Here is a 26,909-nt window from a genome sequence, read left to right as displayed (position 1 = left end):
TACAGTGAAAATAATAGTTAAAATGTGAAGACATCGAATACAAGGGACATTGGATTAACTTCTATAGTACATAAAAAACTTGTAAAACTGATGAGAAAATATAAAGTTTTTAATAATTGAGTGGGCAAAGGACACAATTTTCAAGAGAGGACATAAAACCAGTAAAGAAAAAAAATAGAAAAACATTTAATTTTATTAGGTAATGAAAGAAACTTAAATAAAGACAATGAGATACCCTTTAACACTAATAATTCACATTTTAAAAACTTGGAATCCAGAGGCTCCTTAGAAGTAGTTTTCTAGTTTACCTAGTTTGCTTTTTGGGTGTTTTGAATTTTAAGAACATTTCTTTTCTTATAGCAACTAACATGGCAATTTTAAAGTAATAACTAATGATAGTGATATGGTAGTGAAGCTGGTTTGCTCTTCATTGCAAAGATAACTTGGCACAGATATTTTGGAATAAATTGGGCAATAAAGAGGAGACATTCAAATACTTGAAATTTTGACTCAATCTATTTCTGAAAATACTTTTAGGAAAGTATGGAAAATATAATGTTATATGCATGAAAGTATTTTTGGCAATTGCTTGCTTGCCAAGTAAAGGGAATGTATAGCATCTTTGGTTCATTCTAAAACACACACACACACACACACACACACACACACACACACACCCTATATTCACTCATCTTACGTAGGCTTGAATTGATGCCATCATGCTGTTTGTTGTTGTTTTAAATACCTGTTATAAGTTAATGTGTACCAGTCATGTATTTAGTTTGTAATTTCTTGCTCCATAATTTATTTTCCTAAGTCTTGTTGACATCAACCAATCACTCCTAAACACATTTTGGAAAACATTCCAAAGCCTCTTGGAGAAAAGCGAGGGTGTCCGGCTCAGAGCAAATACAATGCTCTATTTGAGAAAAAAAAATGACCATGTTGTGAAACTGGGATGTGTCCTAAGCTGCAAAAATGTACCTGAATCCTGTATATTTAGCTTTATACTCAAAGGGCAAAGTTTATCTGAGCTGCTGTTTTCTTCCTTATATTGTATGTGATAGTGCCAATAGTAAAGTCTTAAGATTCTTCCCTAACTGGGTTAACCTATTAGTCTGAGACTTCTGAATTGAATGCATTCATTCAACTGAGCAATAATCACTCTGCAAGCCTGTGGAATTTTGACTGATTTTTGTTTGTTGTAGGGTGATGCTCAAAAAGGAGAAACTGGAGAAAGAGGTCCTGGGGTATGTACACAACTGGAATGCCTTCATATGGAAGTGATCTCGGGATGCTAACATTCTGGGATTGACCATTTTGATCCCCTCAGGGCAAATGCAAACCCGACTTTCACCTACCTGTGCTCTGATGGTTCAGGCAGGCAATCAGACATATATGACCTTGGGAAATAAAAATGTGAGGAGAATATACTTTGATGGAACCAGGGGTTTTCAACCCTATGACAGTCCCTGAAGCTTAACTGGACACTTGTGAAAGGCTCAAATGACAAAAGCAGTTTGCTTTATTTCTTGTGTCCTTTTTCATGATGAAGAATAAGTTGAGTTTCAATGTCATAATAATTACATTGTCTAAACTATGCTGTTGTCAATACAATCTACAAACAAAATAACATTTATCATTTTAGTTGATTTCTTATCTCCCAAATTAAAAGATAACAAAGATTGCTTGAGAAATAATATAGTGCATGTCTTATTTTTCATTTTCCTGAGCATTTTGGTAAGGGTAGCAAATAGCAGAGAAAGTGAAAAAAGGAGGCCTTGTTGTGTGGTGCCTCTCTGCTTGTCCCCTTGGGTATAAGCCCTGGACTCAGACCAAGAGATTTAAGTACTGTTCTCTTGGTATTTTTAATTAACTTTGTGAAAGAATCTGATAGAAACTCTTACAGTCTCATTAAGCATTCATTCAGAAATTTGTGTTATTTTATTCAGGGAACATTTCTTAGGGTTCTTATAGATATATGCATACTAGTAAGAAAAATAAAAGTATATTTTTAAAAAGCTTATTATGTCTTAGGAGAGATAAGATATTCCAAATAGCTACAGTTTGAAACAGAATATCAAAATATTGTTAAAAGGTCATGAACAGGTACTGAGAGGAAACTGGAGTCATCCAGGTATATTTTACAGGATGATTCCTAAAGATATAAGGCTGCAACAGGCAAAGATAGGACAGGTTGGGGAAAAGACAGGCAGATGGAGAGAATGCCATAAACACCAATCTAAGGGAGGATACTGATGGGGAATGGTGAAATGGGTTTCTTGTGAGACTTAGTGTGAAGGGTGGATTGGACAAAATGCCCAATCCTGCTGCAAGGTCTGGGTTTTACTAGGTGATGAGAAGCCCCTGAAATTTTAATGAGGTACAATGACCCAAAAGCTGTGTAATGTGATGATTAATCTAATGAGACTCTAAAAAGGAGAAAGAGAAGCACTTAGAAGAAGGTCTGCTACTGTAGTGGACAGGAGAGTTAACACAGACATTGGCTCAATCTGCTCTGGCCAGTATGAAAACCACCAATCAAATGTGGCTATCGAGCCCTTGACACATGGCTACTCTGAATTGAGGTGTGCTATAGGAGTAAAATATACATTGAATTTTAGAGCCTTAGTTCAAAAAATTATCTCATTGGTAATTTTTATATTGATTAAATATTAAAATGACAGTATTTTAAACCTGTTGGTATAAACAACATATAATATTAATTCCACCTCCTTATTTTTACCTTTAAAATGTGACTATTAGGACATTTAATATTATATATGTAGTTCACATTTTTGGCTTACATTAAGTAAACAATATCAGGCTACAGCAAAGACAAAATAGAAAAGAAGACCATTGTGAGAATCCATGAAGTGGTGGAAATGACCACATGTGTTGACTAATTCTAACTCATATATTCAACAAATATTTATTGAGTACTTGCTATATGCCAGGCACTCTGTTAGGTGCTGGGGATTCAGGCGTGAGCAAGACAGTCCCTGTCTTAGCAAATGTTTCAGTGAAGGAAACAAGAAATAGCCATACAAATAGATAATTTCAGTCAGAGAAGTACTATGAAAATATAAAACAAGGCAATGAAAGTAGTCTAAGAAGAAGGAGCAGAGACAAAGGCCCAGAGACAGGAACATGCTTGGTAGACTCAAGAAATGGAAATAACCCCAGAACATGTTAATGAGTGATGGGCGACAAGGCCTTAGAGATAGGCAGGGGCTAATCATATAGGACCTTGCAGGCCAGGATCAGAAGTGTGGGCTTAAAGTACAGCAGGAAGCGGTTGCAGAATTTTGAACAGGTTGAATTAAAGGGATATAATGGTAAGACAAGGAGAGAAAAAACAAATGATGATAAAATTTTGATTCTGTGTGATTTGAAATGTGGTGGTGCCATTACTAGAAATAGGAAAATGAGAAATTTTGCAGTTTGGGTGCCATTTTGGATATTATAAATTTGACTATATAAAAACTAGTAATTAAGAGAGGTCATGTATAATGGCCAAAAAAAAAAAAAAAAAAAATGCCCTGATGTAACAACCAAACAGTAAATTGACCATGATTTTCAGAAAGAAAACAGGAAGAAAAAGAAAGAAAGAAAGACAAGACTACTTAAAAACAATATTTCTTTATTTTGTAAGGCTATATTGTCTCCTTCCAAAATATAATCTTAACTCTTTTAGTATAAAGTGATGACAGAATTATAAATATGGATGTGTGTTATAATGGGTGGAGAGTGCCCTAAGGTTCCTGAGATTAGAAGAACAGGCTTTTTTAGCATGAATGGTTTTAATAGGAATTCCATTATAGGTGGTTATCTATAATATGACCTTTAATTTTAAGCACACTCCTAATTAAACAACATGAACAAATAAATATTTCTAAACTGGATTAAATTGTAGTTTCACCATGTCTTCCACTAATTCTACTTTTATGTTCTATTCCTCAGGGACCACTCATTTGGAAAGAAGGTTTATTTCCTTATTGAAGTTTCCTTTTGTTAAAAAGTCATAACAGGACAAAATGTTGTAGTCTGACTTACATGTAACAGCAATAATAGCTTGTTTATGCCATTGGTTTCTCCAGCTTGATTTAAATATGCCATATAATTTTGTTTTTGTGCTTGAAAAATATAGTTGTATGAAAGAGGTATGAAATCCAATTTGGAAAAGATTAATTTTGCTTAGAGTGGATAGCTTCCTGGTTCATTTAATATTCAATACTGTATCACTTAAAGGGCTTATGGGTAGAGTCACAGTGGAGGAGGCTGTATGAGATTTCCAGGACTGACTCAGAAGACAGCAGAGGTGCTGGCCCCATGTCCAGCTTGATATAAAAGACAATAACTTAAAAGGCCACTGTCTCATCAGGTTGATAGAGGAACCATTCATTTTCTCAATGTTATATATTTGAAACCAAATTTGAAAGGAGGGCCATAATAGATACAGTTATTTACCTATATTCCAAAGGCCATTATCTCAGCTCATTTTCAAAGCCAATTTCTCTAATGGCCTCTGAGAGACATTCTCAGCTGCCATAGTTCACAGTTTAAAAGTAAATATAACAATTTTGAAAGAATTGTTATGGGTCATCACTTTTACAACGACTTTCAGTATAGCTTCTCTCCTTTAGTTTGATGCCAAAGAGTAAGAGATTAGGGTTGGAAAAAAAATGTTTGAAATAGAATAGAAGACAGTAGGGAAACATAGGTTCTTTTCTTCTCAATAAATGCGTACTTCCCAAACATAAAGTGAAATAGTTCACATGTGTATTATCTTATTTTCCAAGACTGCATAGATATGTATAGGTATGTTTTTATTATATCTTATATATGAAAAACATCTAGCTCTTCCTCTAATTCTGCTTTATAATGGTTTACTTTTTTATTTATTTTTTAACTAGGGAATTCCTGGGTACAAGGGTGACAAGGTAAGAATTGTCTATGGGTTCCATTTGACCTCCCCACTTCCCACAGAGTCTGCAGGGGGAAAAGACTGTTCCTCTTCTAGATCGTATTTTGAGTAACCAAGACCTCAGAAATTCCTGCAAAATGGCCCAAACCTGCTTGAAGGGCACACATAAAATCATTCCTGTATCTATTTTCTTCCTAAGCCTGAGAGGGAAACAAGAGATGGCTGTTTCTAGGGTCAGGAGGAGTCAAGATATGTACTGAGTATCTATAAGTCCTTGAACAACTCAAGATCTCTGGTAATACAGTCCTGTCTAGAATAAATGGAATAATGGGTGTGATAATGTATTGTAAATTGTTTGCAGGACTATAAATGTAAGGTTCAATTATGAAGAGGCAAGGAAAAATGTTAACATAGGAAAGTTGAAATTTTTCATAATTATAAAATTATAAATTTATCCTGAGTAAAATATGAATTCCCCCATCTTGATTTAAACAATGAGGTAGTTATTCAACACCAGAAAGCTCTACACATGCACGCGCACGTGCACACACACCCACATATATTTAAAGATTCATATAACCTTCTGGAGAATTTTAGATTCACTGAAAGAGTTCTCACTTGGAAAATACAATTTTTTCAGAGAAAAGTGACCCTGAACCTTCGACATTCAAACCAGAATTTCACTAGGAGAAGCAGTATCAGAAATCCAAGGCTAGGAACAGAGCTAATCTGTTTATAGCTTTCTGAAGTACTTGCTCCCTAGAACTATATAATTGTGACTATTCCACAGGGATTGATGATCCCACCAAAAAAATAAAACGCCTTTCTGAGGCAAATAACATGAATACAATATTTTCATTGATGGGAATCTGCCCCCCAAACAAATGCTGTTCCTCAGGACCCTAGAGCTAACAAATTTGTCTGGACAAATGGAATGTGAATTCTAGCCAAAAGGATTTTTGAATGTATTTTTGGTACTTTTCTGTTTTATATTTTAGTGGTTGACTCATTTTGTTTCCATCTAACATTACTAAATTAATTGCTTTCTAATTGGGTCTTCAAGAATGATTTTCTATTTACATTCAGAAATTAATGTTCAACTTGTTCTGAGTGAAGACTCAATTTTCCCTGAGTTAGTCATGTTCAGCCAGAGGAAGGAGAATTTGTGCTCCATTCCTGTGCCATGTGTCAAAATGCATTCTACTGTCATATAAAACTAATTAGAATGAATTAAAAAATAAAATAAAAAAACAAAATCTGAAAAAAATGATGTAGAGAGAAAGATTGCTTTTTAACAGATAGCTGACTCAGAGAATTACACCGTTTTCTTTTCTGCTCCTGATGTCAGTGAAACTCCAGGTAGACCTTGGGTAGAAATGCCAGGTCAATGACCTTGGGGGGAAAAATAATACAAGGGGGACAAACGAATGTCAGTAGAGGGGGCAGAGAGAGAAGAGGGGAGGGGAGGGGAGGGGAGGGGGGATAGTAGAGGATAGGAAAGGCAGCAGAATACAACAGACACTAGTATGGCAATATGTAAATCAATGGATGTGTAACTGATGTGATTCTGCAATCTGTATATGGGGTAAAAATGGGAGCTCATAACCCACTTGAATCAAATTGTGAAATATGATATATCAAGAACTATGTAATGTTTTGAACAGCCAACAATAAAAAAAAAAAAGAAAAAAAAAAAGAAATGCCAGGTCAATGGAAATAACTTATATCCCATGATAAAGTGCCCTGTTTGGCTATGGTGACTGATACATGAATCTGGAAGTCTTAACAGACTCAAGTCTGTGATTATAGGCAAAGAATTTAATCTTTCTGAGTTTCATATTCCTTATATATGATTGGATATATGAATATATGTGTGTATATATACATATATCTTGTATATGTACATTATGTACTGTGCAAGGTGATATACTTATGGAGATAGCAATCATGTAAAGGCTTTAGCACACGCTTTACACCCATAATTGGTGATTACAATTGTTATTTCCTTCCTTAGGGGAGTGCTATTCTACATGTGGTCTTCAGGCTGGCTGCCAGTCTTGTTAATGTTTGCTGTTTAGCAATGAGAAAAAGCTTAAACCAGAATATAAGTTTACTGTATTACTATAAACACTGCTAAATTCAGCTGAGAGTTATTTCCCATGACACAACTCCCTTGATGAAGGAAGCAATGCATTGAATTACATTCTGGTGCAATTTCCTTATGTAATAGTGACACACCAAGTAGCATGTCCTAGAACAGCACGTAGGTAACAAAGCTGCAGCAGAAGCAGAAATTGATATTGAAGGCACTGGGTTAGGAGTTATAGGCTAGCATGTATGTGTCATAAGTAAAACATTTAATCTCTCCAATTGTTCCCTTATATTAAAAATAAGAATTGATTTGAGACTCAGAGTAAATATATATGAAAGCATTTGAAAATGCTAACATTTTATAAGTAAGAGATGATTGTATTATGATTGTGAAAGTTTAGTCATTTTTCTAATTGGATGTGACTTTTTACTTTTAACTCCTAAAAGTCTTCAAAGTCTGATGTGATGAGTTAGTATTCAGAGATTCCAATTCTCATCTGTTTGGGCAAACCACTTAACCTTTTTTTAAAAATAAACATTTACTTTTATTGTAAAATAATTTTGATTGACAAAAATTTTATAGTTTGTAAAATACAATATGATGTTTTGAAATATGTATGCATTGTGAAATGGTTAGATTGAACTAATGAACTTATGTGTTACCTAACAGTTACCATTTTGTGTGTGTGTATGTGTGTGTGTGTGTGTGTGTGTGTGTAATGAGAACACTTAAAAATATTCTCTTCTAATGCTTTTCAAGAACACAAGATGCTGTTACTAATTATGGTCACCATGTTGTACAATGGGTCTTTTGTAGTTGTTGCTCCTGTCTAATTGAAATTTTATATCCTTTGAGAAATTTCTCCCAAACTCCAACCTGTTACCCCTGGTAACCACCATGCTACTCTCTGCCTCTGTGAGTTCAACCTTTTTAGGTTCCCCATAGAAGTGAAATCATGAAGCAGTTTTCTTTCTGTGTGTGTCTGGCTTATTTCATTTAACTTATGTCCCCTAGTTTCATCCATATTATCATGAATGATAGGATTTCCATTTTGCAGGCTAAGTAGTGTTCCATTATGCATATAGACTACATTTTCTGAATCTTTTTGAATTGCAAATTTTCAGTCTGTAAAATTGGATTAATAATATCTATAGCAGACAGGTAATATCATAAATGTCTGTTAAAACCATTAATAATTTCTAAAGCGTAATTAAATGTTAGTTTTTTAAAATCAACATTCTAGAGAAGAGGGTACAGTAGAGCATAATAGTGGAAAATATGTAGCATGCTCACTGCTATGCCCCTGTCTCTCAGCTGACCTTGCTCACTTATCACGGTACCCTTCTAATACATGGTGGATGATCAGTTACTTTCCTTTTAATTTCATTCCTCTAATAATATGTCACAACTCATTAGGTGGCATGACTGGTTTGATCCTGTCAAGTTAAGGACAACTGATGGAGAAAGGTTTTCAGAGTTCAATGCCCATGCAAATCTCAGTATTGAGGATAAAATTGTAGAGAATTTGCGTGGAGTGCTCATGTCCCATAAGATTTTGCTGGGAATCTTAAGAAAAATCCTACTCTTGACTGACTGTAAATGTCCTCTTATTCACTTTATGCATTTATTTTTTAGGGTGAACCTGGAGAATGTGGTAAACCAGGAATAAAGGGTGACAAAGTAAGGAGGATGTTTTATAAATATTAACAGCTGTGATACCTTTTGGTCTGTTTTCTTAAAAGGAAATTCCTGGGGTGAATTATGTGGATCTAATAGAGATGGAGAATCAATGGACCAATTTTCACATATGTGGAACATGAAGTAGCAAACAAAAGGATGCCTAACTTAGGGAATGAAGGCCCAATGCCTTTCTTATAGGGCATAAGACTTTTTTCTGCAATACCTTAACATTTGAGGTCATTTCTACACAAAGTCATGGTGGGAAGAATGAGATTACCAGTAAAGTCAATTCAAACTCCAACACTGCATTTTAATCTATTTTCTCTCTTGATGTCAACACTGAGATCATACACATTCCAAAGAGTGAAGAACTCTGTTAAATTAGTGAAATAGTTAAAAACAGTTTGGAAGAACTAAGCATGGATAGTGGCTTGAAATTTTGAATTTATTTTAGCTAAAATAAAAATACAGATAAAGAACTTAAACTAGAGACAGTATTCAGTACGTTAAAAAGTTTCTTAATAGAACAAGAATATAGAGAATATTAAAAAACATAACGATAAAAGATCCAAGAAAGTACAGAGTAAAACTAAATAGCTTTCATTATAGCTAAGAACTATTAACAATAGGCCCCCAAGATATTAAACTTTTAAAATATCTTTAATTATGGGAGGAAGACAAAGAGAGAAAGTAAAGCAGAAGGTTAAAAGAAGAGGATAGAGTAATGACACCGGTCCATGGAATTAAACACTTGAAATAGCTTGAGACTCCCTGGAAGCTTTTAAACTACTATAGAGTTAAAGGTCAGGTGGATCTGCAAAGTGTAGGCTTAGTAATTATCTCTGGGAAAAATGAAAAGTTTAATGATGAAGAGGTTCTTCCTAGAGGACAACTGAAAAATGTGAGATGAACATGGGGTCATGGAAATACAGAAGAAAGGACACTCAGGACAAAAACCAAAGTCAAACAATACCTGAAAAAACATGAAGTAAAAAATGTCAGAAAAATAATTAATATAGTTTCATTGAGTAAGATGCCAGATATTAAGTATTTCATTGTTTTCTGTACCAAAAAGAAAGAAAATACTGCCAATTTGATGTGATTGTACAAATGTATGATGTGTTTGACTAAGAATCTCCAATGTCAGAGATCCAAATATATGAAAAAAAATGTGTCTTATGTTCAATGAAAGAGGGTCGTTGATACAAAGAGTTCACACAAATTTATAAGAAAAATATATTAAGAGCACGAAGAGATACAAAAGAGAAATGAGAAAAATGTCCAAGCATAGTAACTATCAGATAAATGAAATTAAGACATTAAAATATTATTTCACAAATCAGATTAGCAAACACTGAACTAGTATATGATATTCAGTCTTCATGGGTATTCTATAAGATAAAGATGTGCTTTCTATATTCAGGTGGTAGGAATGGACAAAAAACTTCACAGAGGAAGTTTCTTTCTATATGTGGTTTGAGAGACAAGGGAGAGTGATGGAGAACCCTAAATGTGTTTCTAGTCTCTGCCTCAGTTTATCTTCTTCTAGGAAACTATTCTTAGGAATGAATCACAAGTTGGACAAAAATTTGTACACAGAGATGGTTGTGATACTACTACTTAAAATAGCAATCATAAATACTTCAATGTCAAAATGAGGCAGATGAGTAAATAAATTGATAGTTCTCTATTCATAACAAATGGAATCTGGGAAAGGAGATATTAGATATTATTCGTATAATATCTAAAATAACAGTATTTTGCTAAATCCCATATCTTGAAGAGGGACAAAAGAGCAATCTAGATACAATGATAACTCACTAAATTGTTAACTAGTGACATTCCTTATTGGAAGGAAACTATTCTACCAAAACATGCTGCCTTCCAAAGGATTTTGTGAAGTAATTGCTTTACTCTGATCAAAATGTCAATATGTAGGCTAAAAACTGACATGTACAATTGGATTTTCATGGAGTTTGTTTATTAAGACAAAGTCTGACCTGAGGTCTCTTGTTAAATAATCATTTCAACTTGTTGGCTTTGGTGTTTGGATAACCAGGGAAGACTGGCTGTTGCCACATGACATTCCCTTTCCTCCCACCTAAAATAACTGCCCTTAGGAGATAGATATTTATAGATACTTACTATTAATTTCATTCCACAGGGATCTCCAGGGCCACCTGGACCAAAAGGACCAAAAGGACTTCAGGTAAGGTTACTAAAACCAGATCTAGGTTTGGATTAGAATCACCTGGGAAACTTTTTTTAAAAATCCCTTTACCCACTTGTACCCTCTTCCAATTAAATCAGAATGTCTGCAGATTGGAACCAGATATCAATATTTTTAAAGATCCCCAGATGATTCCAATTTTTCAGCAAAGTTTGAAAACAACTTTCCTCATGTTTTGATTAGCTAACTCCAGGCTCCCTAAAGACAGGTACTGGCCAGCAAATCTACTTACTGAGCACCTTAAGGAGACGAAAATAATTCAGAGTCTGGGTACGTGTAGAAAGTCAAAGTATTTTTGCATTGCTACTATAATTGGAAGAGTTGTGCTTTTCTCTAAATTATAATATTTGTATTTTTCCATTACTATAAGTACTTAGTCCTCTATAATATGGAATGATCATTTAAGGAATTTGTTTAATTTAGACAAATTGCATGGATTTCAGAAAATAATCTGAATTTGTTTTTCCAGCCTAGGGACTTGTCTCTTCTAAAGTTACACTGAGTGTATATATGTGTGAAGAGTTAATTTTATTTAACCTTTCAGAAAGTTTGCTGAAAGTTGTACTTTTACCAAAGATTTCCTACATAGAATCTAGCCAACAACTTCTTTGCTTTGGCCTGAAATTGTCAGAGCAAGCCAGTATCTCTGGTTATTGGAAATGATTAATTTCAATTATATGGTTTAGATACTAAAAAAAAATTGCTTAATAGGAAAAAATTTTTTTTTCAAAGTCTGGCATGGGAATAAGTTTAGAAACACAGGTTTAGGTAACAAATACCTCATTAATAAGATGTTTGCTCTCAGCTTATGTGCTATTTTAGAAGCTGTTCATTCAACTCAGAATTTTACGTCAGTCAGTTTCTTGACTGAATCTGATGCCAATGTAACTCTGAGCTATATAGTCTGACTTCTAACTCTAGGATATCTAGGAACCTTAAAGAAAGGTTCATTCTTGGTTAGCCTTTTGTACACAGAACTAATTCTTTGTTTTCATCTTGGAGCAGGGCATTGGTGGACCTCCAGGAGATCCAGGCCCAAAGGGATTTCAGGGCAATAAGGTAATCTGACCCTGTGATTAGAGACAGGCAGAGTGCCTTCCACCCCGTGGCTTTATGGTAACGCATGTTTTTATTAGACTGACATCAATGGACTCTTTGAGGAAGCATCTTTGGAAATACTTAATAACCTGCAGGTGTACACACAGAATCAATCAAGTATATGCAGGAAGCCAGTGGCATAGCTTTATCATTTATTAGTCTATTACTCAAGGGGGACATTGTTAAACATAAACCATTATCTAGATTCTTCACCGTGTTGTTTTCCTACTCATGTCCTTTAGTCATTTTATGGCTCACTAGAAACTGAAAAGCACTTACCAAATAACACAATTCAAATATTCTCTTTTCCACCTACAATGCCATCTTAGTATACAGTTTATTAGGGAATGGAGCTTATAACTGTTATACCGACAGAGATTAAGCAACCACAACTATCAGTACCCTGCTTGTAATGTCACCCATTGATGATAAGGCAAGACAGACAGGGAGGGATTTAGTGAGAACCAAATACAAAGCGAGGACGCCAAGAGGGGTCTATAAAAGACCTGGTTATAAGACTCCCTTTCCCAGTAAGAGCGACTTTGATTTGTTAAAAGCAATCCTACTGTTTTCAATGCTTAGTACATTTCACAGATGTAGTAAATATTCCAATAAATGGTGTTGTCTTCATGACTGAAGTTGTGTGGAATTTGTAGTGATTGTTAGCTACAGAAGCTGCTCTCCCAACTGACCCTAGAAAATGCTAATCTTTTAAGGGTGCAATATTGGACTTAAGTTGTAGGAGCAGTTGGGCTATTTAAGTGTTAACTTTTCAGAGAGAAGAAAGGGAGTGACAAGTATAGTATTTTAATGAGATAATGACAGTTTGAGATTTCCCAGGCCACTTTTAATTGGCAAATTAAAATAGAATGGGCTTCTCAGAGGGAGCAGGCTCAAGCTTCATCTGGGGAGATTGTCTTTTCCAGTGCTTGCCCCTGATTAATTTTCTCTGGGGGAAAGAAATGCCTTGTTGAATACTGAGTAGAAGTTCTCATGAAATTGCTTTGACTATAGGTGAAATCCCCCAGCAAGCAAAAGATCTATATTTTGATGGTACGTGCATGTTTCTAGAATTCGTTGGTTACCTAAGATGATAATGTTCATGTTTGTGAAATAGAGGCTTAAAATCAGGGATCAGGGCAGGAGATTGTAACAGCAATAGAATTATAGAATGTTTGAGCCATAAATGATTTTAGAGATCATTCCAGTCCAATACTTTTATTTTGGAAATAAGAAATAAAGCCTGGAGATCAAAGGCTTGCCTTAGTAGCACAGGCCACTCCATCAGCTCCTGAGGGCTCTGGGGAGGTGCTGGGCTGGGAGCAGTGTGTGTGTGGTAATGGTGACTGTGCAACAGTGGTGATGAGGACAGGTCCACAGAAAGCTGGCATCATGTGATTATATCTCTTTGTGTTTAGTAGATTTACTTAATACTTAGGTGGTTTTTTAAAAATATTTTTTAGTTGTAGATGGGCACAATATTTTCATTTTATTTATTTATTTTTATGTGGTGCTGGGGATTGAACCCAGTGTCTCATGCATGCGAGGCAAGTGCTCTACCACTGAGCTACAACCCCAGCCCCAGTTTTTTTTTTTAAGAACAATTTATCTGAATAAAATTTGGTTTTTAATTCAGACAATGCATTAGTTCTTAATAAATAATGAGTCAAGTGGGGTTTTCTGGGAAGGAGGAGTGGCTATGATTTTTCTGACATAATAGTACTTTGTGTTTGAGTTTTATAGCATAGGCATAAAAGAAGTAATTTTTTCCAAAAGTATTGGAGGAGTTCGTCTGTTTCCTAAGGGCATCTCTTTAAATTGAAATTTTAATTGTAATAAAATATATGTGACATAAAATTAACACTCGGGTTTGAATCACAAAGTTCACTGCCAAGTGAACACAGATCATTGCCAATTGAAAAGGTGTCACTTCTAGGCAATGTTGGGAGTTGTTAGGAGGCTGGAAGGAGGGCATGTGAGCTTCCCTGTCTCCCTCTAGTGCTATTTCTGGTTTAAGGTCACAGATGTAGATAGAGGTCTCTCAACTCTTCCTTTCTTAGAGTATTACTGCTTTCTATATGATTTCTACTACTCTTTGGATCCATTAGCTAGAGATCCATGTCACGTTGATCATTAGTGGACCCTTATTTTGCATTTTATACATTTATTAGTGTGTTGTCTTAAAAGTCAGCTTTCAGGGAATGATTTCATCTTGCCTCCCAGAAAGTACTTCTACATTTTGAAGGCATAATAAACGAATTCGTTCCTTGGCCTGTAAACAATGTTGTATTAGATAGTGGCTTCTTTATTTTCACCCATTATCTTTTTATTAGAAAATGTTTTCAAGAAACTGATATTGTAATTTATGTAAATAATCTCTAAAATCCAGTAATTGTGCATTTTAAAAATATATTTATTTTTTAGTTATAGGTGGACCCAGTATATTTATTTTATTTTTATGTGGTACCGAGAATTGAACCCAGGGTCTCACACATTCGAGGTGAGCGCTTTCCCTTGGAGCCACAATCCCAGCCCATAATTATACATTTTCTAATGAGCATAGGGAGGATTATTTATTTTGTAATTTCTGTAATACTTGTTGATATCTTACAAATTAGGCTACCAAGGCACAAGGAGTTTAAGGAAAGGGTCCAAGTCTATGAAATTAGTAAGGGACAGAATCAGAATTCAAACCCAGAAGTCTGTTCTTAACTACCCTGTGCTATTTATCCCTTTACAAAAAATGGCTGAATTTCCTGAATATTTTTTTCTGAGATAAATGCTTTACTTTTAAACAGTATGGAAGTTGCATATTTTCTCTTCTAGTATATTCTGGCTGAGCACAACACTCTGTTGAAAGGTGCATTTCTACTTGACTATAATGTTCATCTGAAAGTAACAGGAAAAGAAGGAAGGGGATCACTTGGGGAAAAGAAAACAGCAATTCTAATTTTGCATTTTCAAATACTGTATTTCTTATGAGACCTTAAAATAGAAACCTTAGGCTTGTAAAATTTGCAGATTCTGTGAGTTTCTAGATGGTATATGCCCATATTTTTGAATTTATGAATGGTCTCTCATCAACTACAGTCACTTTCTGTTGCTCTGGGAGTAGAATGTTCTTCATCAAAGGGTTTTTCAGAAAAGGTGGCCAAAGGACAAAAGGAAAAAAAATAACATGGGTTGAATCAAGGGAAAATAGGCTTCTGGCCATTTTACAAATAATTTTTGTCATTAATATTTTCCACATGTAAAGTAGCTCCTATTCTGCACTGAATGCCCTTGTTGCCTTAGCAACAAAACATAGATGTTTCTCAGAATGACACATTGGCTCAGAGGCCACCTCAACTTCTTTTGCACATAAGGCTCACGTGGTGGTATTCATGAGAAGAACATCCCAGTAGTCTGTATGTGAAATAAATTGGAATTATAATCACATCGGTGGCCAAGAAGCCTTATACCTAGTACCAAACTGAAATGTAACTCAGGAGACAGCACTCTCTGGGCTCTGAGGAAAGACTGGAGTCCCTGTGAACCCAAGGCTACCAACTTCCATGGGGCTGCAGTGGCAGCCCAGGATGCAATCACATCTGGCTGCCAAAGGAGCTCTCATAAATAGAAAAAAAATGTCTCACTGGATAGACCTTTCAAATCACAGAGAACAAGTTACCAAAATTAATTGTGAACAAATAAACCCAGTGGAACATTGGGTGGGTCCAACCCAAATTAGGTCATTTTTGCCATTTCTTGATGTCTTTCTGAGGTTATTTCTGAAGCATACTTTCTTCACAAGCCTCATGCAAATCTGCTCCTTCCAAGATAGCCTTTGTGTTCCTGGGAGCTAGGGATGGACTGTGGCATGGATGGAAGCAGCTGTGACACTCAGAGGTATCCTAGCATTAAAGCTGTAGAATTAGGGCCAAAAGAGCATAAGAAGATATCCCTGAAAAAATGCTCACCATCTCTAGCAGTCAGAGAAATGCAAATCAAAACCACCCTAAGATACCATCTCACTCCAGTTAGATTGGCAGCCATTATGAAGTCAAACAAGAACAAGTGCTGGCGAGGATGTGGGGAAAAGGGTACACTTGTACATTGCTGGTGGGACTGCAAATTGGTGCAGCCAATTTGGAAAGCAGTATGGAGATTTCTTGGAAAGCTGGGAATGGAACCACCATTTGACCCAGCTATTCCCCTTCTCGGTCTATTCCCTAAAGACCTAAAAAGAGCATGCTACAGGGACACTGCTACATCGATGTACATAGCAGCACAATTCACAATAGCAAGACTGTGGAACCAACCTAGATGCCCTTCAATAGATGAATGGATAAAAAAAATGTGGCATTTATACACAATGGAGTATTACTCTGCATTAAAAAATGACAAAATCATAGAATTTACAGGGAAATGGATGGCATTAGAGCAGATTATGCTAAGTGAAGCTAGCCAATCCTTAAAAAACAAATGCCAAATGTCTTCTTTGATATAAGGAGAGTAACTAAGAACAGAGTAGGGTCGAAGAGCATGAGAAGAAGATTAACATTAAACAGGGATGAGAGGTGGGAGGGAAAGGGAGAGAGAAGGGAAATTGCATGGAAATGGAAGGAGACCCTCAGAGTTATACAAAAGTACATACAAGAGGAAGTGAGGGGAAAGGGAAAAATAATACAAGGGGGACAAATGAATGTCAGTAGAGGGGGCAGAGAGAGAAGAGGGGAGGGGAGGGGAGGGGAGGGGGGATAGTAGAGGATAGGAAAGGCAGCAGAACACAACAGACACTAGTATGGCAATATGTAAATCAATGGATGTGTAACTGATGTGATTCTGCAATCTGTATATGAGGTAAAAATGGGAGCTCATAACCCACTTGAATCAAAGTGTGAAATATGATATATCAAGAACTGTGTAATGTTTTGAACAGCCAACAATAAAAAATTTTAAAAAAAGAAGATATCCCTGAAGTCTTTTCCCAAGATGAAGTACCTTATGTAAATCCTCAAATAGTTAAAAATACTAGGATATTGTATTATGTATTAATTGATCTTTATAGATAAATTGCCTTCTTTTTCCACCTTCCACTGTGCTATTTTAGAATGTTCATATTTCCTGTAAGTTTTTTCCTGTTTTCTTCTTCTGCATTTAAGAAACTTGAAGTCCTCTTACACATGAAATTGGGTCTTGCTTTATGTTCAATTTAGCCTCTTCAATATTAAGAAAACCCATAGAGAAATTGGAATATGGCGGTGGTTTCAGAGGGAGGGAGGTAGCACTCAGGGATGTTGACCATTTTCCCATCTTATTTGGGTAATACAGAGTAAGTGAAGTGCTGATGTGACCCATTAAAAGCTTTTCATACATTAATAATATAATAATAATAATAACATAATAATTATTAATAACATAATAATAACACATAATAATCTAATGTGTTATTTCTACTTGTACTTTCTTCTAAGAGTGTCATAAAGACTTGGGATTTTTTTTGTTTTGCCTATATAATTTGTCACTTTTTCATAGTTACTATTTTCACTAGAGCAGAAGAATCACTACTGAAGATTTGGTTGTTTTAAAGACACATTTCTGTTTTGATCATTACTTAAAAACTTAAGTTGGTCCAAAGTTAGCTTAGTAGCTTTAGTAGGTCAACCTATAAAATATAACTAATATTTCCGAATTGTGGTTTGGAAATAGCTCAACACCACAAATTCGAACACCTATACAGAATTTTAAACTTTCTCCTCAAACAGGCATCTTGTATAGATTTATTTCAGCTCTCATATAACTCAAATACCTAACAATCTCCTAATATCATGATGTTGCTATCAACCAGTTAAAAAATCAGGATTTGTTACAGGATATTTAATTCCTCATAATGTGAGGTGGAGTAAATGAGGTGAAACATATGTAGTGCCTGTAGTTTCTAGTAAAGAATAATTAATCAAACAGAAAGGTCTTGAGTTCACAACTCTCTGAGCAGAATTGACTACCTGCAAACCATTTTTAAAAACAGGGTCCTTGAATATGTCAGCTTTTCTAGTTATCAAAACCAATAATGCTTTCTGGTCCTTCTGACAGGCTAACAACTTTGAACACAGTTGTGACTGTTCAATCTACAGGAAGAATCCTTTTATAATTGTAATTATAAGTATCCATTAAAGGAAGATCATAGCCAAATTACGTGAATGTTTTTCCTTCAGAGATGTCAAAGTCTAAATGCTATTTCTGTACTGGGCCTAATTAAAAGGAAAGAGTCATTAGTAATCTAGCAATTCTTATTGTGGAGAGTGCTGTGACCTATACACACATCTGCCCACCAGGACTCTAAATGAGCTTATTAACTCACTTGACATGAGACAACTGATACAGTGACAACGAGAAGTGGCTGCCAGAACATGTGGAATGTCAGCCAGTAGCTTCAAGGTAGATGATTTCCATGCAAATCTCTGATACATATGGTCCTTAGCAGCTGGGCTATGATGTGTGTGTGTGTGTGAGTGTGTGTGTGTGTGTGTGAGTGAGTGTGTGTGTGTGAGAGAGAGAGAGACAGAGAGAGGAGAGAGAGAGAGAGAGAGAGAGAGAGAGAGAGAGAGAGAGAGAGAGAGAAAGGTAGACATATGTACCTGAAATGCAAGTGAATCAGTTTGTATAAATTATGTTTAATCTTGGCTCATATTTTTTCTTTTAGAGAATCTTTGTCTTCATATGATGGGCCTTCAGTTATAAATAGATTATAACTATCTGGTTTTGTAGTTTTCATCCAATTCCAAAGAAATGAATTTAGTCTGTAATGAAATTATTTTTGAAATTCTTTAAGAATAAAATGGAAAAGTCTCAAGAGGCAGTTTATCATTGTTTTAAAGCCAAATTGCTGGGATGGAAACCAGGCCTTGGCTTTATTAACTCTGTGATTTGGGCAAGTTCCTTGACTTTCCTACGACTCCATTTTCTTGTCCATGTGGCAAGTTGATAACAGCAGCCAGCTCTTACGGTTGTGAGGATCAGATGAGTTAAAACACAAGATAGCCTTTGTGTTCCCGGGAGCTAGGGATGGACTGTGGCATGGATGGAAGCATCTGTGACACTCGGAGGTATCCTAGCATTAAAGCTGTGGAGTTAGGGCCAAAGAGCAGAAGGAGATATCCCTGAAGTCTTTTCCCAAGGTGAAGTACCTTATGTAAATCCTCAAGTAGTTAAAAATACTGTGATATTGTATTATATATTAATTGATCTTTATAGATAGTTTGCCTTCTTCTTCCACCTTCCCTTGTGCTATTTTAGAACATAGAACACTCAGCACCTGTCTCATAGTGAGAACCTTGTGTGTTGACAATTTTTATGAAGCAGTTAATTTAACAATATATATATTTTTTACAATAATGTAGACCAAGTGTATCCTGATGTTTTCTGAAAAATAGCCTTTTATTACACATAATTCCTCTGAAACAAGAGAAATTAGGTACAAAAATGGAGCCTGATTTAAGATTTACTTGATAAATATTATCTTCTTATCCCCTGATTGTTTGCTCTCTCCCTCTCTGCCCCCCCCCCCCCTTCCTTCCTTCTGAAAAGGGACTTTTCTGATTTTTCCTCCAAAGCCTCTGTATGTATTCATGACTTCATGGAGTTTCAGCTGAGGATGGAACCTGGCTGTGCTTGAGCCACTCTGCACTTACAAAAATACTGTCCCTCACTTTCTTCCCTTTGGAATGCATGAGCATAACTGCCACAAGACTTAGCATATAGTAAAGCTGGTGTCATCCATATCTGAGAAATGATTTGAATAAGTTGCTAATATATCTTTATCATAATGTTGAAAAGATCCCAAGGAATGATTAAATTATTCATAATTGTATTATCCAAGAAAAGGTAAAGTTCTGTTCCTAAACAACTCAGTATTTCAATAAATTGGATAACCATTTATTGTCTTAGAAAAAAAGAAGATTGCTTTGGTTACAGCTAGTGCCAGGAATGGGGGGATTGGGTTTTCTTTTGCCTAAACTGTTCTTTAACCTTAAGCTATTTATTGTGATTTTGTTACTTTTTCAGCTGGAAAAGAGACTAATTGTATTTTGGGTGAGTTTGTAGAAGAAACTGTTCAATAGGTCCTTGATATCATTATATAATTTATGTACAACTGCTCCTGATTGAAACTTATATGACCCTAAAGGAGCATTTACAGACACAACTTCTCCTGGTTTAGACCAACTTTTCCTTTCATTTGTCTTAGACAGCTAGCATGATCCTTACTCCCTAGCTGATGTTCAGTAAATGTTTAATGCATGGGTGGTTCAGTGAGTGACAATAGTTAGCTTTGCATTGAAAATGCAAAGCAAAGTGAAATTACATGCATCCTCCCTATAGTCTAGGGGAAAGGCATATTAACACACTTAGAAATGCAAAAGCTCCAGGCTCTTTAATTTCTATGAAACCGTCTAACAAAGTAGCCACATATAATTACTGGGCAAAGTTGCCAATGTAGTGAGTATAAAGAAAAAGAGAAAAATGGTGCTATTTATACTGTAGTGTCTACAACAGAGATTTCACTTGATCAGAAAAACCCTCCTTTAAGCCATGGTTCTTAAATTAGTATAAGAAAGATGAGAAAGAATAACCAGATAAGAGGGAGGTAAGAGCATCCCAGACAGAGTGTCATGTGCAAATATCCTGTGGCAGGAGGGAGTAAGTCAAGGGCAAGGAACCAAAGAGACAGTAGGATCATACCATGTAAATATCTCTGTTTATATCCTGTGAGCAAAGGAAAAAGCCTTGAAAGGTTTTGTTCAGACTAAAATTAAAAGATTTATCTGATAGCAATGGAGGGAACAAACTGGAGTGTGCAGGTAAGATATTATAAGGACATTGTTGGTGTTTGAACAAAAGGTGTTTTGATTTTGGTATAGACTATAGAGATGTAGATGGAGAAGGGGATAGTTTGAGACACATTTAGGAAGCATACTGACATGTACTTGGGATATAATCATTACACATGGTGGGAGGAGGAGAGGAAGAATAGTCCCCTCAATTCTGGTTTGACACAGGAAAGATTGTAAACCCCTTCCTTAGGTAGAAGAGACTGGAGGATGACCAAGTCTGTGAGTGAAAGGTACTACGTCTGTCTTCAGAAATGACTTTTGAAATGCTCCTTTCCTCCAGCCTCCTGCAAGATATCTTGCTAGACTTCCATGTTTCCTCCACCTAAATGTTGTTACTGTCCATGGTTCTGACCTGAAGCTCCAGGCTTTTTAATTTCTATGAAACTGTCTAACAAAGTAGCCACATGTAGCTACTGAGCATTTGAAATGTGGCTCATCCAAATTGAGATTGCTGTCAGAATAAGACTGGGTTTCCAAGGACTTAATATTAAGACAAGTGAAAAATATAAACATCAATGCTTTTAAATTATTGATTCCATGTTGAAATAATAACATTTTAGATATTTTAAGTGAAATATATTTATTAATTATAGTCCACCTGTTTCTTTTTATCTTCTTAATAAGACTATTGAAAAATTTAAACTACATACATAGTCACTGTGTATTTCCACTGGACATTGCAGCTCCAGACAGTGACCCAATTGTCACTCTGTTTCTGGCTCTTTGTACTTACTTTCTGCAGAACATTTCATGTCATTTTATGCCTCACATTTTCCTCTCTTTGAACGTTTGCTCCTTTTCTTTCCCACCAGGTTCACTATGATTGCTACCTCTTCATTCAGCTCAAGTATTCCCTCTATTATCATGAAACTTTCCCAGTTCCTTGAGGCAGAATTAAATATTTCTGCCTCAGAGACTTGTATGCTCTGTTAATATCTTTATTATACATAATTTACATGCTTGTATTTTGTTTCATATTCATTTGTGTCTCCAGCCAGATTGTAAACTTCTGCAAAGTGCAGGCGCAATCTGATTTATGTCTCTAATTATGTAAACTGGTACTCAATTATAGGCATAGATTTTTATTCACCAGACCTTTTATTGAGCACAAAACCTGGTGTCAGCTTGGTCAACAAAGACCTGGTGAATAACAATTGAATCTACATATATTAAACAGCTATTTTACACACAATATCTTGAATCTTCTCAACCACCCTGCAAGGTAGATATAATCATCATCATTTTTCATTTTGGGATCTTGCAAAAGTTCAAATTATTAGTAAGTGATAGAACCAGGGATAATTCCAAAGCCATACCTCCCACACCCCATAGATTCCCTGCATGCTGAAAAGTCAATTAAAAAATAAAGATTATATTCCTACAGTATAAATGGAATCAAACCCCTATTTTCTAGGATTATCATAAGATTAAAAGAGATAATGAAATAGTCGGTCTCATTAAACATGGGCTTCCTCTGTTCTTGAGGTCCACAGAAGTAGGGGTGTTCTTAGTTTCCGAGGAGGATCAAGGTGGTCTCATTGCTCCCACACATGTTCACAGTCACATTCATGTATATTCACAATCACAGAGATTATGAAACAAGACTTTCTTTGGGGCTACTCCTCTTTGTTATCCTCACCTGTTGACCCAGGTCATCAAAGAAAGTGAAGTCGAGAAATAAGTACAGTTGGTACTATAGGCATTGTGGGCATGCAATCTCTCTCTCTCTCTCTCTCTCTCTCTCTGTGTGTGTGTGTGTGTGTGTGTGTGTGTGTGTGTTGGTGAGGGTTGGGGGCAGGAATAATAGGAGGAAAGGAATCAAGCCTATAGTATCACCCACGGTGTGTTGTCTCAGTAAATTTCCAGAAAACTATTCCAAGTAGAGTGCTGCCTCTCCTCCCATGCTTGGTCTTGTCTCAACATCATCTTTTACAATGAGGACCACCTCCATTACTACTATAAGAGTTTTTGTAGGAAAGGTCAAGGGAAAATAATAATTATGTACCGATATTGGTCAGTGGGTCCTACATTGAGATGTTAGGCTCCTGAGAAATCAATATAAGCAAGGGAAATGTGAAGTTATGTTTCTGAGGGACTGTGTTAAGGTAAGGGAAAGCAATCACTCTGAAATCTTTGGATTCCTGTAATTCCCTTGAAAAAAGTAATAATAAAAAATTTCTCAGTTGTTTTTGGTACTTGGCCAATCCTAAGGGGAACCCATAGACTCAAGAGTAACAGAGTTGCTTCTCTTGATTTCCTGGTTCACACGTTTAATATAACAACCAAACCATGCCTTGAAAGTAGTCAGAAAATACTCTGTCACAGACCTGTGCTGTTGGTTTGTTTCTGATCAAACCTGTAGTTAAGTACTGAGTAGGGCAGAGCTCCCACTAATCAAAAATCCTTAAGTTCACTACCAGATGCATAGTTTAAATGCCTTATCACCTCTTACAAAACCAAAGGTACATATAGGAAGTATAGAAAAGAAAATAAATGAACTTAGGGTTTAAAATTATTATTGCAGTTTTTTGATGGTGCATCTCTTGAGCCAGTTCTCTAAATTTAGGAACCGTGTCCTAGACTTCTCAGTATTTACTTCCTAACCTTCCACAGAATAAGTAGTTGGTGTTCATTTGTAGAGTGAGGGCAACAGTCCCCCATGTGGGACTTCTACAATTTACAAGGAGATTTCAACTTGAGTAGAGAGCACAGAAGTTGTTAAACAAAGAAAGAAGAAATAAAGGTTCCTTGAAGCAAAAAATTTGCTCTAGAAAGTTGAATAATTTCTAGCGTTTACTTTTACTTTGATGTTAAGAAACCAGCTTCAAATTTAGTGCAAATTTTTATGTCTGATATTATAAAAAGAGAGAAGTTCCTTGACAAAGAACATGTAAAATAAGAATGGCTGTCATCCGTCTACTCTAGATTTAAACTACACAGAAAAACAAGTACAACCCAAAGATTTTAAAAAGTAAATTCTAGTTGATTTATCTGCCAGATTGACTTGTCCTCAATAGCATGAACAGTAAATACATTTATATCAAACCACTTATTTGCCAAAACATCAAAAATTCTGGCAACTGATTTTTTTTTTTTTTCGGTAACAGGGAATGAACCCAGGGACATTTAACTGCTGAGCCACAGCCCCGGCCCTTTTAAAACAATTTATTTAGAGACAGAGTCTCACTGAGTTGCTTAGCACCTTGCTTTTGTTGAGGCTGGCTTTAATTTGCAATCCTTCTCCTGCTTCAGCCTCCTGAGCCACTGGGATTATGGTTGTGCACCACTGTGCCCATCTCAGGCAACTGATTTTAGGACATGTTTCTTTTGTTTTAATTTATCTTGAGTTTGGGTAAATATTTTGGGGAGCTGATTTCTTCTGTCCCTTCTTGTTCTCCTTTGCAATGCTCAAAGTTAACAACTGCTCTAAAATAATTCCCTTACTAACAGCACATTGCTCTGATTGTTAAGTGTCCCCTGCAAAATCACAAGTCTCCAGGGGAAAGGGAGATTTTAAAATTAATGAAAAGTATTTTATTTCCCTTAATCTGAGAGAAGGCTAGTCTCAATTTATGTTCCACTTTTCTGTTTTCATGCACAAAGAGATAAATTTGTAAGTTGAATGAAATTTTCAATAGCAAGTATTCATTAACTCAAACACAAGAGTATTCAGAACTCTTCCTTAGCATAAAGATTCACGTGTATTTACAAAAATTGGAAAGAAACACACCAAAAATTAATAGGAATTATAGTTAAGTGATTTAAACATTTCTTTAAGTGTATGCTTTTTAATACATGACAGGTCTTCTACAATGACAATATATTATTTTAATAAATGAAAAAAACTTAGCAGTATTAAAAAAGGCAATTGGAATCCTTTTTCCTATCATCATGTTATAGGGCCAGATGCCTGAAAGACTGGAAAAGTCCTATCTGTAAGTGATGTTGAGGTGTGAATTGGGACAGATCAGGTAACTGTCTGGACTCAGGTTTACCATTTGGGAAATGGACAGGGTTGAGTGTCATGGTCCCATCTAGTTCTGAGATGCCTGAGTTCTATTATGGGCATGCCCCATGGTAGTCTGAATTAATAAAAAATGTTTTGGCTTTGAGTTACAACATCTTGACTAAGAGTGGCTTAAATCACAAAAAAACTCTCACTGTTGAGTGAAGAGAATGTTCGCAGTAGGTAGTCAGGGACGGGACTGGCTGCTCAGCAAGATTATCCAGCAGTCAGGCTCTTCTCCAAGTGCTCTGTGTGGTCCTCTTCTGCTCTTGGCTTCTATAGTAGAGATTGTTTTATCATGGATACAAGACAGTTGCCACATCTCCATGTAGCAAAGAAAAGACAGAGGCAAAAGTTTTTTCCTTTACATCCATCAAGGTCCCTCCCATCTCATTTGTCAGAACTGAGTCACGTGATCAACCTAGACTAATAGGTAGCAATGTGAAAGGGGATCCCAGGCTTGAGTTAGATTACTTATCATTCATCCCATACCTGTGAGAGCAAAGAGCAGCTGCCCTTGTCATGAGCAGATCAGAGTTCTTCTACCAGCAGGCAGGAGACAGGGAGAGAGGGTAGCCATTGGAGTCTGCCAAAGCACGGAACAAAAATATTGATGAATGAGTGAGGGCTACACTGCGACTTTCATAGGTCCTAGAAACGTTTGCCTTAGAGGATCACTTCATCCAGGAAAAAATATTTAAAAATGTATGACTGAGTTGATATAAAGATAAATATAAGCCAGGCTCAATTCATTATTACATATTCATTATTTATGATATTTATTTTTGTAATAATTTAAAAATTTAAAATGGAAACATGTTCACAGGTTCCTACAAGTATTGTGGGCCCTAGAGACTGTGCCCACTGAGCCTAGGAGGTAATTCAACTCTGGGACTCTGTTGTCTTTCCAAATGGATTTTAGATGATTGAGGGTAGAGGCTGTTTTCTAGGTTCCTCTGTTATCCCAAAGCCCCTATCTCAACACTATACATCTCAGAGTTGCTCAATGACTACTACTGAGTTGACCTAACATAGCACTCTTTCTCCCTGCAGGGTGAGCCAGGTCCTCCTGGCCCGTATGGTCCTCCAGGAGCCCCTGGTATTGGACAACAGGGGGTTAAGGTAAAGATGATTGTTTCTTTGTCTATTGATGACTATTGAATTTATTGTAAAACCTGGGGAAGTGTGATTTGAACCCAATTCAGCCTAATTGTAGTAAACATGAGGAGATTCCCTGCAGAAGTTACTGACATTTGCATCTTTAGACACAGCAATGCTCTGACCAGGGGCAGTTGTCACAAGAATAATCAATTAATCATATTTTGATTGAAATGAAAAATTTGCTTATCTCTAAATATCCACTCACTCATAAAATATGTGTAGCTCTTTTGAGTTTCCACACTTTAAACATTAACATACAAATATGTTATTGCGAAGTGAAATATCTTAACACATCAACTACCACTTGCTCTAATTAAAAAAGCATAGATGGGCAGGAACTAGAGAAACTAGGACACTGAATAAATAATTGTTGACAGAAAGGTTTGCAGGGAAATAGAAAGTAAGAAACATCCCTCTTGGGATGCTCTGTACCATACTGGATAGAATGGAGTGGAAGTGCTTATTTTAAATGACTCTTCTATGTGTTTGGGACAATAACACCTTGATGCAGTAGTAAAATAAGACTTTGATGCAGCACTAAAACTGTACTCTGAATGTAATCCAGTGTCAGCATAGGTAACATTTCAACAATAAGTACATTGAGACTCCAGGGAAAGCAGGGTTTCTATGGGCAGAGTTATTGGAGAAGCATTCTAAAGGAGATCAAGTATGAAACAGAGTTTAGGCAGAGGGAAAGGGACAGAGTAGGGACAAGGGACAAATACATTCCAGGATCATGGCTAGGAATAGCATAGATATCATTAGTTTGTCCCATTGGTGTCCAAAATGAATTGCCATGCCATTCATCTTACCATTACTATGGGATAGATTGTGAAAGAGAA

The 26,909-nt window shown here is 36.0% G+C and overlaps 1 protein-coding gene across 2 annotated transcripts in view; it reads left to right on the top strand.

Moving 5' to 3' along the window:
* The window catches only part of Col28a1 (collagen type XXVIII alpha 1 chain), a 165,245-nt gene that overhangs the window by 20,958 nt on the left and 117,378 nt on the right, over window positions 1–26,909 (top strand). For both annotated transcript variants that reach the window (XM_071612512.1, XM_071612515.1), the window contains exons 7-12: window positions 1,209–1,250; window positions 4,917–4,943; window positions 8,655–8,699; window positions 10,864–10,908; window positions 11,935–11,988; window positions 25,960–26,028. In XM_071612512.1, the coding sequence (XP_071468613.1) occupies window positions 1,209–1,250; window positions 4,917–4,943; window positions 8,655–8,699; window positions 10,864–10,908; window positions 11,935–11,988; window positions 25,960–26,028 (282 nt within the window). The remainder of the gene's footprint in view (window positions 1–1,208; window positions 1,251–4,916; window positions 4,944–8,654; window positions 8,700–10,863; window positions 10,909–11,934; window positions 11,989–25,959; window positions 26,029–26,909) is intronic.

This window comes from Marmota flaviventris, chromosome 1 (genome assembly GCF_047511675.1).
Source record: "Marmota flaviventris isolate mMarFla1 chromosome 1, mMarFla1.hap1, whole genome shotgun sequence".
NCBI lineage: Eukaryota > Metazoa > Chordata > Mammalia > Rodentia > Sciuridae > Marmota > Marmota flaviventris.
The sequence above is the reverse complement of the archived record's forward strand: the minus strand, read 5'-3'. Positions and strand labels throughout refer to the sequence as shown.